Source organism: Trachemys scripta, chromosome 11 (assembly GCF_013100865.1).
Source record: "Trachemys scripta elegans isolate TJP31775 chromosome 11, CAS_Tse_1.0, whole genome shotgun sequence".
In the NCBI taxonomy this organism is placed as follows: Eukaryota; Metazoa; Chordata; order Testudines; family Emydidae; genus Trachemys; species Trachemys scripta.
The window spans coordinates 17814680-17832018 of record NC_048308.1 but is presented as its reverse complement, the minus strand read 5'-3'; the positions used below and the strand labels follow the sequence as shown (position 1 = coordinate 17832018).

General features: G+C 39.8%; 1 protein-coding gene across 2 annotated transcripts in view; it reads right to left on the bottom strand.

Moving 5' to 3' along the window:
- The window catches only part of THSD7B (thrombospondin type 1 domain containing 7B), a 491576-nt gene that overhangs the window by 218873 nt on the left and 255364 nt on the right, over positions 1-17339 (bottom strand). For both annotated transcript variants that reach the window (XM_034786451.1, XM_034786452.1), the window contains exon 8: positions 6384-6575. In XM_034786451.1, the coding sequence (XP_034642342.1) occupies positions 6384-6575 (192 nt within the window). The remainder of the gene's footprint in view (positions 1-6383; positions 6576-17339) is intronic.

The following is a 17339-nucleotide window of genomic DNA, read 5'->3' as shown; positions in this document are numbered from 1 at the left end:
AACTGGACACAATACTCCAGCTGAGGCCTAACCAGATCAGAGTAGAGCGGAAGAATGACTTCTCGTGTCTTGCTCACAACACACCTGTTAATGCATCCCAGAATCATGTTTGCTTTTTTTGCAACAGCATCACACTGTTGACTCATATTTAGCTTGTGGTCCACTATAACCCCTAGATCCCTTTCTGCCGTACTCCTTCCTAGACAGTCTTTTCCCATTCTGTATGTGTGAAATTGATTTTTCCTTCCTAAGTGGAGCACTTTGCATTTGTCTTTGTTAAACTTCATCCTGTTTAACTCAGACCATTTCTCCAATTTGTCCAGATCATTTTGAATTATGACCCTGTCCTCCAAAGTAGTTGCAATCCCTCCCAGTTTGGTATCATCCGCAAACTTAATAAGCGTACTTTCTATGCCAATATCTAAGTCGTTGATGAAGATATTGAACAGAGCCGGTCCCAAAACAGACCCCTGCGGTACCCCACTCGTTACGCCTTTCCAGCAGGATTGGGAACCATTAATAACAACTCTCTGAGTACGGTTATCCAGCCAGTTATGCACCCACCTTATAGTAGCCCCATCTAATTTGTATTTGCCTAGTTTATCGATAAGAATATCATGCGAGACCGTATCAAATGCCTTACTAAAGTCTAGGTATACCACATCCACCGCTTCACCCTTATCCACAAGGCTCGTTATCCTATCAAAGAAAGCTATCAGATTGGTTTGACATGATTTGTTCTTCACAAATCCATGCTGGCTATTCCCTATCACCTTACCACCTTCCAAGTGTTGGCAGATGATTTCCTTAATTACTTGCTCCATTATCTTCCCTGGCACAGAAGTTAAACTAACTGGTCTGTAGTTACCTGGGTTGTTTTTATTTCCCTTTTTATAGATGGGCACTATATTTGCCCTTTTCCAGTCTTCTGGAATCTCTCCCGTCTCCCATGACTTTCCAAAGATAATAGCTAGAGGCTCAGATACCTCCTCTATTAGCTCCTTGAGTATTCTAGGATGCATTTCATCAGGCCCGGGTGACTTGCAGGCATCTAACTTTTCTAAGTGATGTTTAACTTGTTCTTTTTTTATTTTATCCGCTAAACCTACCCCCTTCCCATTAGTATTCACTATGTTAGGCATTCCTTCAGACTTCTCGGTGAAGACCGAAACAAAGAAGTCATTAAGCATCTCTGCCATTTCCAAGTTTCCTGTTACTGTTTCTCCCTCTTCACTAAGCAGTGGGCCTACCCTGTCTTTGGTCTTCCTCTTGCTTCTAATGTATTGATAAAAAGTCTTCTTGTTTCCTTTTATTCCCATAGCTAGTTTGAGCTCATTTTGTGCTTTTGCCTTTCTAATCTTGCCCCTGCATTCCTGTGTTGTTTGCCTATATTCATCCTTTGTAATCTGTCCTAGTTTCCATTTTTTATATGACTCCTTTTTATTTTTTAGATCGTGCAAGATCTCGTGGTTAAGCCAAGGTGGTCTTTTGCCACATTTTCTATCTTTCCTAACCAGCGGAATAGCTTGCTTTTGGGCCCTTAATAGTGTCCCTTTGAAAAACTGCCAACTCTCCTCAGTTGTTTTTCCCCTCAGTCTTGATTCCCATGGGACCTTACCTATCAGCTCTCTGAGCTTCCCAAAATCTGCCTTCCTGAAATCCATTGTCTCTATTTTGCTGTTCTCCCTTCTACCCTTTCTTAGAATTGCAAACTCTATGATTTCATGATCACTTTCACCCAGGCTGCCTTCTACTTTCACATTCTCAACGAGTTCCTCCCTATTTGTTAAAATCAAGTCTAGAACAGCTTCCCCCCAGTAGCTTTTTCAACCTTCTGAAATAAAAAGTTGTCTCCAATGCAGTCCAAGAATTTGTTGGATAGTCTGTTCCCCGCTGTGTTATTTTCCCAACATATATCTGGATAGTTGAAGTCCCCCATCACCACCAAATCTTGGGCTTTGGATGATTTTGTTAGTTGCTTGAAAAAAGCCTCATCCACCTCTTCCACCTGGTTAGGTGGCCTGTAGTAGACGCCTAGCATGACATCTCCCTTGTTTTTTGCCCCTTTAAGCCTAACCCTCTCCCTACCCACCTCACTCTGCACCTGAGAAGACAAAAGAAAACAGCCACTGGACTCTAGGGGACGGGTCCTGTCCTGAGAGTTTGGTCAGCAATCTGCTGGAGCATGTGGTGAGAAAGTTTGCTTTGCAACTAAGATAGTTTGTAAGTAGATACTACTAAATATTTTATCGTTATTTTTCTTGTAACCATTTTTGACTTGATGCCTTATTACTTATACTCACTTAAAATCTCTCTTTGTAGTTAATAAACTTGTTGTACTGTTTTAGCTAATCCAGTGTATTTAAATTGGAGTGTCAGGGTACTCTATTTAAAATAATAAGATGGCATATTATTCCCTTAAAGGAATAACAGACTTAATATATTTGTACAGCCCAAGAGAGAGCTGCGCAGTACAGGATATACAATTCTGGGGGAAGATCCAGGACTGGGATTGTGTTGCGGTACAACCAAGGCTGGTGAGAGCCAGGGTATAGCTGGCAGGCTGCATTTACACAGAGACACTGAGGGCATGGCTTGAATGCTGGAAGACTGTTTATGAGCGGCCCAGGTGGGAGCTTCCACAGCAAGGCATTGCAAGGCACCCAAGGTTGCAGAGCAGGTGTGACATAGCCCCCTATTAGTGGGGACTGTGCCCTGGTATGTCTTTGAATTATGTTTAAATATCTTTGATATATATTGTATTAAATGAATGGTTTATGTATTATTATGGACCAGGATTGTATGTACCTTCTCAAGGTGAGAGATGGGACAGATGTGAGATCGGGGTTTGGGAAGGGGGGCTTCAAAGCACTATATTGAACAATGTGCGAGACAAGAATGGACTTTCAGAACAAATGTCAAATGGTTTTCCTGGGGAATATCTAGGGGGAGATGAACAAAAATGTCCTACTCCCAGTTATGCAAAATCCCAGCCTTTTGACGATCCATTCATAGGAGTAGGCCATTGTCTGCTGATCACCTGTTACATGAGGCCAAGATCAGAGGTCCAAAATGTACAAAGGAAACACTGAAATATTCCTGATTGTGGAGCACCGGATCTTGTCCAAGATGTGACTATTGCTGAATCGTTTAGTAATAGAGTCCATAATGTAATTACATTTAACATCTTGGAAGGTGGGGGGCAGAAATACCAAATACCAAAGAAACCTACTACAGTAGCATTTAACTTCAAAAAGGGGAATGACACATGAATGAAAATTAAAATGAAATTAAAAGGAACAGTCACAAGAGTGAAATGCCTGCAAGATGCATGGAAACTTTAAAAAAAAACATAATAGAGGCTCAAATTAAATATATACCACAAATTAAAAAAAATTGTAAGAGGACCAAAAAATATCACCATACCTAACTGACATAGTAAAAGTGGCATTTAGAGGTAAAAAGGCATCCTTTAAAAATTAGAAGTCAAATCTTACTGAGGAACATAAACTCTGGCAAGTCCAGTGTAAAAGTATAATTAAGCAGGCCAAAAAAGAATTTGAAGAACTAGTAAAAGACACAAAAACTAAAAGTAATTTTTTTTAAGTAGCCTGCCAAACAATCAGTAGGGCCACTGGACTATCAAGGTGCTGAAGGAGCATTCAAGGAAGACACCACCATTGCCGAGAAGCCAAATTAATTATTTGCATCAGTCTTCACCTCAGAATATGTGAGGGAGATTCCCACATCTGAACCATTCTTTTTAGGTGACAAATCTGAGGAACTGTCCTGGATTGAAGTGTCAGTAGAGGTGGTTTTGGAACAAATTGATAAATTAAACAACAATAAGTCACCAGGACCAGATGGTATTCACCCAAGAGTTCTTGAAGGAACTCAAATATGAAATTACAGAACTTCTAACTGTGGTATGTAACCTATTGCTTATATCAGCTTCTTTATCAGATGACTGGAGGATAGCTAGGTGACACCAATTTTTTAAAAAGGCTCCAGAGGCAATCCTGGCAATTACAGGCAAGTAAGCATAACTTCAATACCAGGCAAATTGGTTGAAACTATAGTGACAAACTATGTATCTGATAATCCTGATTAACATGATTTGTTGGAGAAGAGTCAACACAGTTTTTGTAAAGGGAAATCATGCCTCAGCAATCTACTAATTCTTTGTGGGGATCAACAAGCATGTGGATGAGGGTGATCCAGTGGATATAATGTACTTGGACTTTCGGAAAGCTTTTGACAAGATCCTTTACCAAAGGCTCTTAAGCAAAGTAAGCTGTCATTGGGATAAGAGGGAAGGTGCTCTCCTGGATCAGTAACTGGTTAAAAGATAGGAAACAAAGGGTAGGAATAAATGGAGAGAGTTAAATAGTGGGATTCCCCATGGGTCTGTACTGGGACCAGGGCTGTTCAACATATTCATAAATTATCTAGAAAAAGGGTCCAGAGTAGCAGCCGTGTTAGTCTGTATCTAGAAAAAGGGGTAAACAGTGAGGTGGCAAATACAGACAATACAAAATTTCTCAGGATAGTTAAGTCCAAAGCAGATCGCAAAGAGTTACAAAGGGATCTCATAAACCCAGGTGACTGGGCAACAAAATGGCAGATGAAATTCAGTGAAACAGCCTCGCAGCCTGAGGCCCATGAGCCTGAGTCAGCTGGAATGGGCCAGACGTGGGTTTTTCTTTGCTGTGTAGATACACCCTCTGAGTACATTTCTCAGACATGAAGGAAAGCTCTGTATAAGCTTGAAAGCTTGTCTCTCTTGCCAACAGATGTTGGTCCAATAAAAGATATTACCTCTCCTACCTTGTCTCACTAAAGTCACATTATTGTCCTTTTCTCCCTTTTTATCCTGATAGACAGCAGTATTTATCTTTTCCTGGTATGGTACAGTAGGCTGTTTTATTCATTGTTCAGAATGTTCAGAAAAACTTGTGGCTTTTGATTGCTATTCATGTTTTATTTCTTTTTGAGAAATTAAAAGTCTTCAGTTCAAAGCATTTCACTTCTAGTTTAGGTCATATATTCTTGAGATTATAGGGCATGCGTATTTACACGTGTTTTTCTTTCAAATTAACAATTCTAGTTTTTATTTTGCTTTTGAAATTCTGCATCTATCTTGTTTGCATTTCAGAACATATTGCTACCTTTATGGAAAATATGCAGCTTACTTTAATTTTTTATTTTAATTATTTGCCACCTTGTAGTCTTTTTTAATAACAGTTACCATTCTGTCTATACTTATATAGCAGTTTTCATCCCAACTTTCTTTACAAACTTTAATGGGCCATTTATGTGAATAAAGTTAACTCACATGAGGAAGCGTTTGCAAGCTTAAGCTGACACACAAACATAACTTGTGGTTTTAACGATGATTTCTAAATGGTGTTTAACGGAGTTTGTTCTTTACTTGTGGGGAAAGTATGGTTAAGCACCAGGTTAGCTGCATGCATTGCTGACAATAAAGGTTATGTTTTAGAACATAGACAATGCCTTAGAGATCTGAATTCCAAATGCTGACCCAGCACTTCTTAGTCTGTCATATTTGATGGGATTGTCACCATCAGATAGGATACAGACCATTTTTAAAATGATATTGGTATTTTCTGAATTTCTGTTGCATAGAGAACAGCAATGGCCCAATCCTGATCACAGATCTGCACATGCTAAAACCAAGAAGTTGAATGAACTATGTGCTCGAGAAGAAGCCTTTGTACAAAACTGTGCCAGTAGAAGAACCACCAGAATGGAGTCCACCGGGTGTGTTACTGTAAGCCAGAGACATGTGCCTAATGCATGTGTCTATGAAGAGCCAGAGAAAAGGACACAGCTATAAAAGCTATTTACATAATTCTAAAATTCAAGAACCCGGGAGCACATTTCATGAGTTTACTATATATTACATGTTTTTTTTCTTTTATAGAATCTGATTTTACACATATTTCTGTTCTCTTCTAGACTGGAACTAATATGCTTCTATACAGTTACATAGGTATCGAGAGTTTGTGCCATACATTTATTTTATTTGTGTGTGTCTGCATGTGATTCCTCTTTTGGGGGTGGCAGATCCTCAGCTGGTGCAAACTGTGATAACTCTTTTGAAATCAATAGCATTATGACAATTTCCACAAGCTGAGAACCTGCCCCTTAAAATCAAATAATCCACAGAATAAAATGTATTAAATATCTTTCATTGAAACATAGTTATATTGGCAATGGGTATAATCTAGCCACACACAGATGAATTAATCAGTCTTTGCACAGACCTTTTGTAAGTGCAAAGATTCATCTCCGTGTGAAGTATTATCAATTATGACTATAATATTGGTGTTTGGGTCTTATCCAAATGCAGTTCTACTCACCCTCCCCTGGCAGTGCCAGGATAGATTTAGTTCTGCTTTGTTTCCCCTCTGCATTTTTACTGGAACATGAGTGGGAACAAGATGACCATTCTGACCAGTCATTAACGACACAGTCCATTGCACATGGTACTTCACAAATCATCTTTTCAGGATGGAGAAGCTCTGAGCAAAGGGTATGTGATACCTCTTCATCTGAAACAAACAAGACAAAATTAAGCATAAAAAAGTGGGAGGAGTTTGGGACCATTTTCAACAAATATGTTCTATGATGCATATACAAGCAGGCCTGATCTACACTAGGAAATTAGGTTGGTATAACTATGTTGCTCAGGGATGTGAAAAATCCACACCCCTGACCAACGCAGTTAAACCAACCTAACCCCTGGTGTTGACAGCACTAGCCTGACAGGAGAATTCTCCCATCGACCTCGCTATCACGTCTGGTGATGTACATACATCAATCAATGGGAGAACACCTGCCATCGGCGTAAGTAGCGTCTTCATTGAAACATTACAGCAGCACTGCTGCAGAATTTTAAATGTAGACAAGTCTTAAAATGTGTATACGTGTTTAGAACAGTATGTGTGTACGTGTTTAGAACAGGATTTCAGGCTTGAAAAGAAAGCACTAAAAGCATTTGACATATATACACTTTGAAAAAACAAAACAAAAATTTAATATTTGATCTACAAGCTTAGGCCAGCTTCCGGGGAATTGAGAACACTGCTAATAACTAAGCCTTTTAGATTTATAAAAATCTAGGAGATGGCAATCATGAGGGAATGAAATGAATAACCTTCAGATGGAACAATATAAATCAGTTATTACCAGGGCCCCATATTTACCAGAATTCTGCAGCTATAGGTTTTGTATCCAGCAATGCAAATTGAACATGCCCCTTTCTTGCTTGCACAAACCAGGGAGATGATGTTTTGATACCTCTGTTGGAGTGTAGGCAGAATGAGTGGAGTGCCAGTTCCTAAAGTACTTCTCACTTAGACCTTAAGCAGGGCCGGCTCAAGGGCTTTTGCCTCCCCAAGCAGCGCAAAAGAAAAAGAAAAAGCCGTGATCGCGATCAGCTCTACCGTCGCCGCTTCAGTCTTCGGCGGCAATTCGGCGGCGGGTCCTTTGCTCCGAGAGGGACCAAGGGACCTGCCGCCGAATTGCCACTGAAGAGCCGGACGTGCCGCCCCTCTCCGTTGACCACCCCAAGCACCTGCTTGCTGGGCTGGTGCCTTGAGCCGGCCCTGCCTTAAGAGACATAGGCTATGTCTACACTAGAAAACTTACAGCAGCACAGCTGTACTGATGCAGCTGCACCACTGTAAGGTCTCCTGTGTAGCCACTCTATGCTGATGGAAGAGAGCTCTCCCATTGGCATAATTAAACCACCCTCAATGAATGGCAGGAGAGTGTCTCCCACAGATATAGCTCTGTCCACACCAGCTCTTCTATTGGTGTAACTTATGTCAGTCGGGGAGGTGTTTTTTTCATAACCCTGAATGACATACGTTTTACCAATAAAATTGCTAGTGTAGACATAGCCTAAGCAAATAGAGCTGCTAGATCTCACATAAGAGAAGAGAGAGACTGCACCAGGGACTCCAAGGGAACATGAACAAATGTGGGACCTCTGGTAGCAATGCCAAGATTGTAATGCCTGTGGCAGGAGGTGGGCAGAGCAATGTAAAGAAAAAACTGGAGAGTGAGAGGACATGGGTGAGAGAGCAGAGGTTGAAGCCAGAGATGATAGGCAGAGGAAGTCTATGGAGCGGTTTGAAAACCAAGAAGAAGAGGGCTCACAGCACTGAACTGTTAAGGCTAAGGGTGAAATCATGACCTCATTAAAGTCAACAATAGTTCTGCCATATTCTTCAGTGGGGCTAGGATTTCACTCAAAGCATAGAACACACAGGCCATGACAACATGTGATTAAAAACCCCAAACAAAGGACACAATGAAAACATAGTGGAGGAGGAAACACGGCATTATGTTCAGTTAATGTATTTCTTTAACAAAGATTTTCATAACCTCACTATCAAGCAACAGCATTTCTGATGTCAAAAATTACAATTAAGAACAAAATGAAATAATAGCAAGTCTCTAAGACAGAAGTGAATTTAGGGTAATAATGAGAGATTTCCCTAGGAATAAGAGTTGAGGGGTAGATTGTCTGGTCCATTTAAGCTCAGTGCAAATCAAGAGGATGGATCAAAGGTAGTTCTAAGTCACCTTTATACCCCTCTCGCCAAATCCTGGGGCTTTCCAGGGTCACTGATGCCCAGTTGCCCTTGGCCTGATAACTGGGGATAGCAGGAGCATGGTGACACTCTAGCCACACCTCCTTTCTTCCCAGAATGCCTCCTACATGAGAGAAAGTGCGGGAATGGAGTACAGCTGCTACATCAGTTCTATCACAATGAGAGATGACACAAAGAGGATCCCCAGGTCGCCAGTTAAGCTGGATTTCCAGCTACTCCACACTACTGGACTGATGCAAAGCAGCTGGATCATAAAAGTCTACATTAAGACTACTACAAATCCCCTTTTCAATATGCATCTATTTACCAATTGTTGTTAGTCTATTGGTTTTTTTCCCAAAGCAAGGTAAAACAAATGAATAGCTTCATTTAAAAAATAATGGAGCAGAATTTCCTAATCATTTTATTTGTAACTTTGTTACACAAACCATATAGGAATCTTGAACATTCCATATAATATTGAAATATACCTTTTTGCAGACATAATTTGTTGTTGATGGAATTTTCTCTCACAAACTATAATTGTAAATGGATTCAAAAGAAATGTGGTTAGCTTTGTTGAATCATTCCCCTGTAAAAATTTTCCTGACCCTCCTGTTTAATGATATGAATGGATACGGGTGTGTACACAAAATATGTAGGCAAGCAGGAAGACAAGATTTGGTAACTTTGTTGAATCACTCTCATATCTGAATTCTTTAAAGCTAAACTCCAGCTCTTTACGAGTAACAATCTCACTCTGACTGTTACATCTTTTACCTTTAGGATAATTGCAAACTTTTCCATTTAGGTTTCTTTACCTCATATGAATCTAGGAAAAACACAAAGGAGTACCTATGCCTAATTAGAAGTAGGGAAAAATTAAAATTTAGACTGCCAGCTGCAAAAGAAAGCTGGCTTTTCCGCACTTCACACAGTATGGGAGTTGTGTCTCTCACAAGAGGATGCAATTATAACTAAAGGGATAGAAATCTCTATTGCTTTTGCAAGACAACACATGTACCAGTGAGTAAATAAGACAGGCAGGGCTACTAGTGAGACTGCTTAAAGCTGTCAATAGCACCACAGTAGTATCTGCATTCATATCCCTCAATAAGAATAGCCTCCTTGCCCTTGAGGTAGAAATAAAACTTTCTAAGCGTATTATGAGAAGTAATAGAGAATCTAGCAGTTAGACTATAAGAGATGTAAAAAATATTTTATTTTGTCTCTCAGACTTGACATTCCTGATCACTCTATTATTATTCTAGCCTGCTGAAAAATCAAATCAAATCCAAAAACCTCTCTGAAAGAAAGCCTCTGGTCCTATTGAATATAGGACTATTTCTACATTGCACTTGGCAAATTCCTTTCTCCCCACCGACAGACTATGTTTAATCATTCCTCAGAAGAGAGTCCATTATCACCCTTGGTCTGGATGCTAACATCATGCCGATACCCCAGGGAGAAAAAACCAAAACCTTAAACCACGCTTCAATTCTATACTTGTCTCCCTAAGTCATTATGATACCCATGTCCTTGCTAACATTTTGACAGCTTGCCTCTGCAGCAGTGAGTAACACGCATGTGTACCTCCAGGTGAGGCTGGATTTTAAGAAGTCATTGTCATCCCCTATAATGTTAGGGGATTACATAATTTAGGTGAGGTGAGCAGTAAACATCTATCCTCTCTTATTTATATTCATAGGAAGAAAGCATTCAAATAGTCAGCGACAGGTTTATGAGCTGGAATGGACTAGCTGGGTTTCAGCACCAGCTCCCCCCTTTCTCCTCTCACAGGGCAGAGAGTTGTCTACATTACATAGTGGACTTGAGGCTTTTGGGTGGTGCTCCGAGGGCTACCGATGCTGGGCAGAGATGCTGGGCCTCAGATCAAAAAGTGTTGGTTTTTGTTTCTGTGTTTGAAGCCTCGTTGCCTTTAAAAGCACCTGTGCTGTTCTGCCTTGTATGGTCTGTCTAAAATGTTTCCAGACCGACTAAAACTATTTGAACAAGACTTAAACCTCTTGATGCAGAATGTGGTGGTAAGTGGGTCATGTTTTTTTCTTAATTTTCCAAGAATTCAGGTGTCTTGCATAAGGTCATAGACAGCCTGATCCTAAGCCCCAGTGGTATATTATCCACTAGGCCACCGTGCCCAGGGGCTCTGGCCAATTGGGGGGTCCTGGAAAAATGGGCGCCCCCACACCCTGACCCACTCCTCCCATCTGGCACTCCTGCCAGGGAGTGGGGTTGGGGCGCTGGGGCTTCTCCCACCCCAACCATGCTCCCCAACAGGAGCGCTGGGGGAGGGGAGGCTGCAGACAGAAGGGGTGGGGAGGGGCCCCAACTTGGTCTGGCCCAGGGCCCCACAAAACATTAATTCACCTCTGCTTAGCCCATTGAAATCCACTGAAGTCTTTCTATTGACTTCAGATCAGGCCTGTTGAGAGTATGTGCAACTTCACTCAGATCATGGCATCACTCTCATCAGGGATGAGTTATGGCAGGATTCTGCTCCCAGCTTGGAGGAGGGCGCTTGTACTCATTAATTTTGAATTCATGAGGGAGACAGCTATGATGTGCCACACGTATTGGATGAGAGAGAGAGCCAGGAACACAACCACCTCTCTAATTCTTCACCCTGACTGCAGCCAAATGACAGTGGCAGCAGCAGCACTTTGAGTGCAAGTTCATGGCTCCTCCGCTTCAGCAGAAAGAGGCAGATTTCAATGGTTTGATAGATGACTTTGCCACAAAATGCATAAAGATATTTTAAAACATTTCCTTAACTGATTAGCTTTATAGTCATATTCACTGTGTGCACTTTTTGGATTGCTAGCAAAATAGATTCTGAGAAAGATAGCATATAAAAAATATATATAATGGGCATTTTTTATTTTCCATGAAAAACTACAATAGGGTACATCTGAAAAGATGACTCCGAGTTTCATGATTTCCCTTGGATGCAGTAATTTCCCAGAGTTTGCTGACTGGACCCATGTTTATCGTATGCCAACCGCTGTGATGTTTGTGTAAAGTTAAATTATTGCTCATTAGTAAATAGAGCCACAAATATATATATTGTTTTAAAAAGCTGATGTTTATGCATCAGAATCAGATAGGGAAAAAGGGATGTGGACACTTTTGTGGGGGGAAGCCTTTGGTTAACTGGGACCCTCTAGTTGGCCTGGATTGGATCCAGGTCCCATCTAATCTAACCTACTGCTCTTATCACTCCCTTCATTTGCTCTCTTGAGATCCCAAGCACTTGATCAATTTAACAAAAGGTCTCTTACATTTATTTGGCCTGGCAGACAGCCCAGAATTAGTCCTAAGAAATGATGTTTAAATTCTTGAGGAAGATTTTCTCTGCAATTTACAGATATATTTGGTCTGGGCAATATTTTTTTCTTCTTCCCAATTATGAGGGCCTACAATGGATTTAAATGGTGCTCAGGCCTCATGAAGACCTGCTGCAAAAGGGTGAAGTGCATCCTTATTCCATTTGTGGTATAGATGTAGTTGGCAATCAGAAAACAACTGGTAATAAAACTGTATGTTCAAAAGACAATGGCTGGCATATCAAGTGCGGGGGGAAATCATCTATTCTAATAATTGGAAACAAGCTATTTGTTGACAAAGCAATGTGAATGTAAGAGCTTACACCTATAAGCTACACTTTTAATGGCTACATTAGATCCACAACCCAAAAAATAACTTTTAGATGCTACTTTTCTGAATTCTTTCATGTTGGGAAATATCTGAGATCCTGAAAAGGAGGATTATAATGTTTTGCATACTATTACAGAAGGACAGCACCTAAATACTAGGTGATTAGAGCTATATGAACATGGTCTAATCTATCAAGATACTATATCCTGTCTTTCTAAAGACAACCATAACAGGGAATCAGTCCCAGTTTCTTAAAGTCAGGGTCCAATAATCTGAAACAAAAATTTAAGGATCGCCTAACTTCAAAACCACAAATGGTAAATGTGCATTACAAAAGCATCTGGCCACTGTTTCCAGAGCTGAATGTCATTACAGACTTGAACACTCCTGAAATCTAGGGAAATCCAATTCTGGATATAAATTTTGCAGCTTGGGCCCATTTCTATTAATTGTAGGTGAAATTATTCCCAGCACGGAGTTTCAGCACAGGAACAATACATAGATTTGGAAAGATTTGATCTTTATTGTTAACTGTGAGTGATTTTACTGCATATACACAAACCGGTGAAAAAATATTTTCAACAATAATAATAAAAATATACAGCTAGGCAAAGTAAGAAAATGCTGCTTGACACTTAACATTTGATTCAAGGGTATTTACGTTGCAAATTTTGATATGTGATTTGACTATTTGTGTTTTAATGGTTACAAAATTTTAACTTTTTGAATCTCAATGTCTACCTGTCACTAAATAATTATTATATGACCCCTCCCCCATTGTCTGACCCTCCTACAATTTCCTGCAACTGTAACATTTTTAAATCAATAAAAATTGAAAAAGTCTCATAATTTTGCACAACTGTGAAAATTTAAACCAATAAACAATTTTTAAAAATGTCTAAAAATAAGCATTGATCTTATCAGTTGAAATTATATTTAAAAAAAAACCCAAATTCTGCCATGCCTAACTATTCACGACTTATGTATAACTCAAAATAAGAGCTAGTGGAAATCTCAATCTACTTCATACAAGAAATTGATATTTTGATTTTTTTCCCCCCATCTGAAATATCAACATTTTACACAGAATGAAAAGTTCCCAAAAATTTCAGTTCTGAAATGTCTAAATATTTTGTTTTGACATTTTTGGTTAAAACAAAATATTTTGACATTCCCAAATCAAAACATTTGTTGCAGTTTGTTGAACTGAATCAAAAAGTTTAATTTTGAGCCAGTTCAACATTTAACTGCATCTGTCTATGGTGCCACAGTACCTCCTAGGAGTTGTAGTTCTGGTACATCCCGGTTCTGTTCATTCCCTCTGAAGCATCTGGCACCGGCCACTGTCAGAATGCAGGATACTGGGCTAGACAGACCATTTTTATGTCCTCATTTTTCCTATGGGTTGGCTCCCTGGCCAGATCACATCTCCCATGATGCACATGTCCAAATGTAGTCTGGTCAAGGAGCTAGATCCACAGGGGAGAGCAAGGGCACGAAGCACCCAAAGCAGAGCTCCCATAAGGCACTGCTGCAACAAGGAGATGCTACTTAATGTTGACTCAACCTGAAATGAAATATTTCATTTTTATTTCCTTGATGGAAAATCTATTTCTATGGCAAAATTAAAATATTTCTGTGGAAATTCAGATTCTGCTGAAACTGCATTTTCCATCAAAAAGTAATTTTAATAGAAAATTACCGATCATCTTGTCTTAAAATAAGGTTCAGTTGGACATAAATGATGTAAGCGCTATAACTGCCAAATATGCCTTGGAAATATATTGATAACAGCTACAGTTCTCTTTCTGCCCTTTTAATTATCTGTAGCAACTAAGAATATCATCAATTACCCCAATGCATATTCTAAAACTTTAGCTTCCTCTCAGAGCCAAAGACAATGAGAATTAAATGTACATACCATCACTACAGATGTGACATCTCGCCTGGGGACATCAATTAAACTAAAGTTGAAGTACATAATTTTGATTGATAAGAAGTCTTCCGCCTATTGTTAGTCCATCAAACCAAAGACTCACATAATTTACATGCAGATAAAACTTCCATCTCTCCATCTAGCTAAAGAGAACTCCTACTGGGCGACAGACAAGAATAACTGCCCCTTTTCCTGTGCCAAGTGCTCTTTTGTCTCCTATATATTAACAAAGAGCCAGAAATGACTATGAAAAATTTAAGTTTAAACCAGCTAGGAATAGCTTGCTGGTGACCCATAAAGCTAAAAGTGCCAGAGTTCAAACTCTCTAATACCCCAAGATGCCCAATATAGATTTTTCATCCCAAATTAGAAATTGTATATTTGTCTGCCTTATGAACCAGAAATACAAATCTCTATATATGAATAATCTGCTTTGTTCCTCCAGTGTAATGTCTTGTATCCCAGAACAAGCCCTGAAAGATGTGAAGAGAAGGTACTAGATATCTAATCTCTCTAGTAAGATGAGAGAATGTGCAGACTAGGAACTATCACAGATGTCTGGTTTCTCTCTAAAGAATTGTTACACTCCTGAAATGTAAATTGTATGGCACCAAAAGTAAAAAGAATATTGAAAGATATACACCTAACAGGTTATAACTTTGAAACATTAAAAGAAATTGCTTAAAAGAGAGGCAATTCCAATTGATATCTGGGCTAATACTGAAAAACAATTTTGGAAATGAATCAAACATAAAAAGCTTCCGATAAGAAACGGATTGAAGAAATTTGTTGTATACCTGCACCATCTACTGGATATCAACAGAAGTAGCAGAGAAACTTAGGGCTTGTCTACATTTACTGGGGGATCAACGCACGGCGATCAATACATTGGCAGTCGATTTAGCGGGTCTTGTGAAGACCCGCTAAATCACAGAATCATAGAACTGGAAGGGACCTCGAGAGATCATTTAGTCCAGTCCCCTGCACTCAAGGCAGTATTATCTAGACCATCCCTGACAGGTGTTTGTCCAACCTGCTTTTAAAAATCCCCAATGATGGAGATTCCACAACCTCGCTAGGCAATTTATTCCAGTGCTTAATCACTCTGACAGTTAGAAAGTTTTCCCTAATGTCCAACCTAAACCACCCTTGCTGCAATTTAAGCCCATTGCTTGTCCTACCCTCAGAGGTTAAGAACAACAATTTTTCTCCCTTCTCCTTGTAACAACCTTTAATGTACTTGAAAACTGTTATCATGTCCCCTCTTAGTCTTCTCTTCTCCAGACTAAGCAAACCCAATTTTTTCAATCTTCCCTCATAGGTCATATGTTCTAGATCTTTAATCATTTTTGTTGATCTTCTCTGGACTTTCTCCAGTTTGTCCACAACTTTCCTGAAATGTGGTACCCAGAATTGGACACAATACTCCAGTTGAGGCCTAATTAGCATGGAGTAGAGCAGAAAAATTACTTCTCGTCTCTTGCTTACAATACTCCTGCTAATACATCCCAGAATGATGTTTGCTTTTTTTGCAACAGTGTTACACTGTTGACTCATATTTAGCATGTGATCCACTATGGCCCCCATATCCCTTTCCGCAGTACTCCTTCCTAGGCAGTTATTTCCCATATTGTATGTGTGCAACTGACTGTTCCTTCCTAAGTGGAATACTTTGTATTTGTCCTTATTAAATATCATCCTATTTACTTCAGACCATTTCTCCAGTTTGTCCATATCATTTTGAATTTTAATCCTATCATCCCAAAGCACTTGCAACCCTCCCAGCTTAGTATCATCCGCAAACGTTATAAGTGCACTCTCTATGCCATTATCTAAATCACCGATGAAGATATTGAACAGAATCGATCCCTGTGGGACCCCACTCATTACGCCCTTCCAGCATGACTGTGAACCGCTGATAACTACTCTCTGGGAATGATTTTCCAACCAGTTTTGCACCCACCATATAAGTAGCTCCATTTAGGTTGCTTTCCCCGGTTTGTTTATGAGAAGGTCATGCGAGACAGTATCAAAAGCCTTCCTAAAGTCAAGATATACCACATCTTCCGCTTCCCTGCTATCCACAAGGCTTGTTACCCTGTCAAAGAAAGCTATCATGTTGGTTTGACACGATTTGTTCTTGATAAATCCATGCTGACTGTTATTTATCATCTCATTATCTTCTAGGTGTTTGCAAATTGATTGCTTAATTATTTGCTCCATTATCTTTCTGGGTACAGAAGTTAAGCTGACTGGTCTGTAATTCTCCAGGTTGTACTTATTTCCCTTTTTATAGATGGGCATTATATTTGCCCTTTTCCAGTCATCTGGAATGTCTCCCATCTTCCATGACTTTTCAAAGACAATTGCTAATGGCTCAGATAGCTCCTCAGTCAGCTCGCTCCTTGAGTATTCTAGGATGCATTTCATCAGGCCCTGGTGATTTGAAGATATCTAACTTGTCTAAGTAATTTTAAATCGACCGCAGATCGCTCTCCCGTCAACTCCTGTACTCCACCTGAACAAGAAGCACAAGGGGAGTCAACGGGAGAGTGTCTCCCATCGAAGCAGCGTAGTGTTGCCCCGCGGTAAGTAGATCTAAGTACTTCGAATTCAGCTACGTTATTCACATAGCTGAAGTTGCGTAACTTAGATCGATCTCCCCCCATAGTGTAGACAAAGCCTAAGAAAACTGAAAGCTGACAGTAATTTGGAATGCATCCAAAAGAAAATAAAGAGGATTGCCATCCTTCAGCAAAACAGGCTATAGATGCCTAAGGTCACCGTGTGGATCTTGGAGTTGACTGAACATACAAATAAGCTGCAGAATGTAGAAGTGCTATTGGACGCGCAGATAACATTGATGAACAGCTCTCCCCCTCCTCCCAGGTTAACAGGACTAAGCAGCAGCAGTGAGATATCGTGTCAAAGATTATATTTCTCTTTCTATTCTTTAATACAAACAAATGACAGTTAGCTTATTGAGTCTACACTCTTTTTAATGAGTCATCAAGTAACTACAGTTTGGATTTTAACCAATGCTATAAGCATGCTCTCCTTTATAAGCCCAAGAAAATTGGCCTATGAGATCTAAACAATAATTT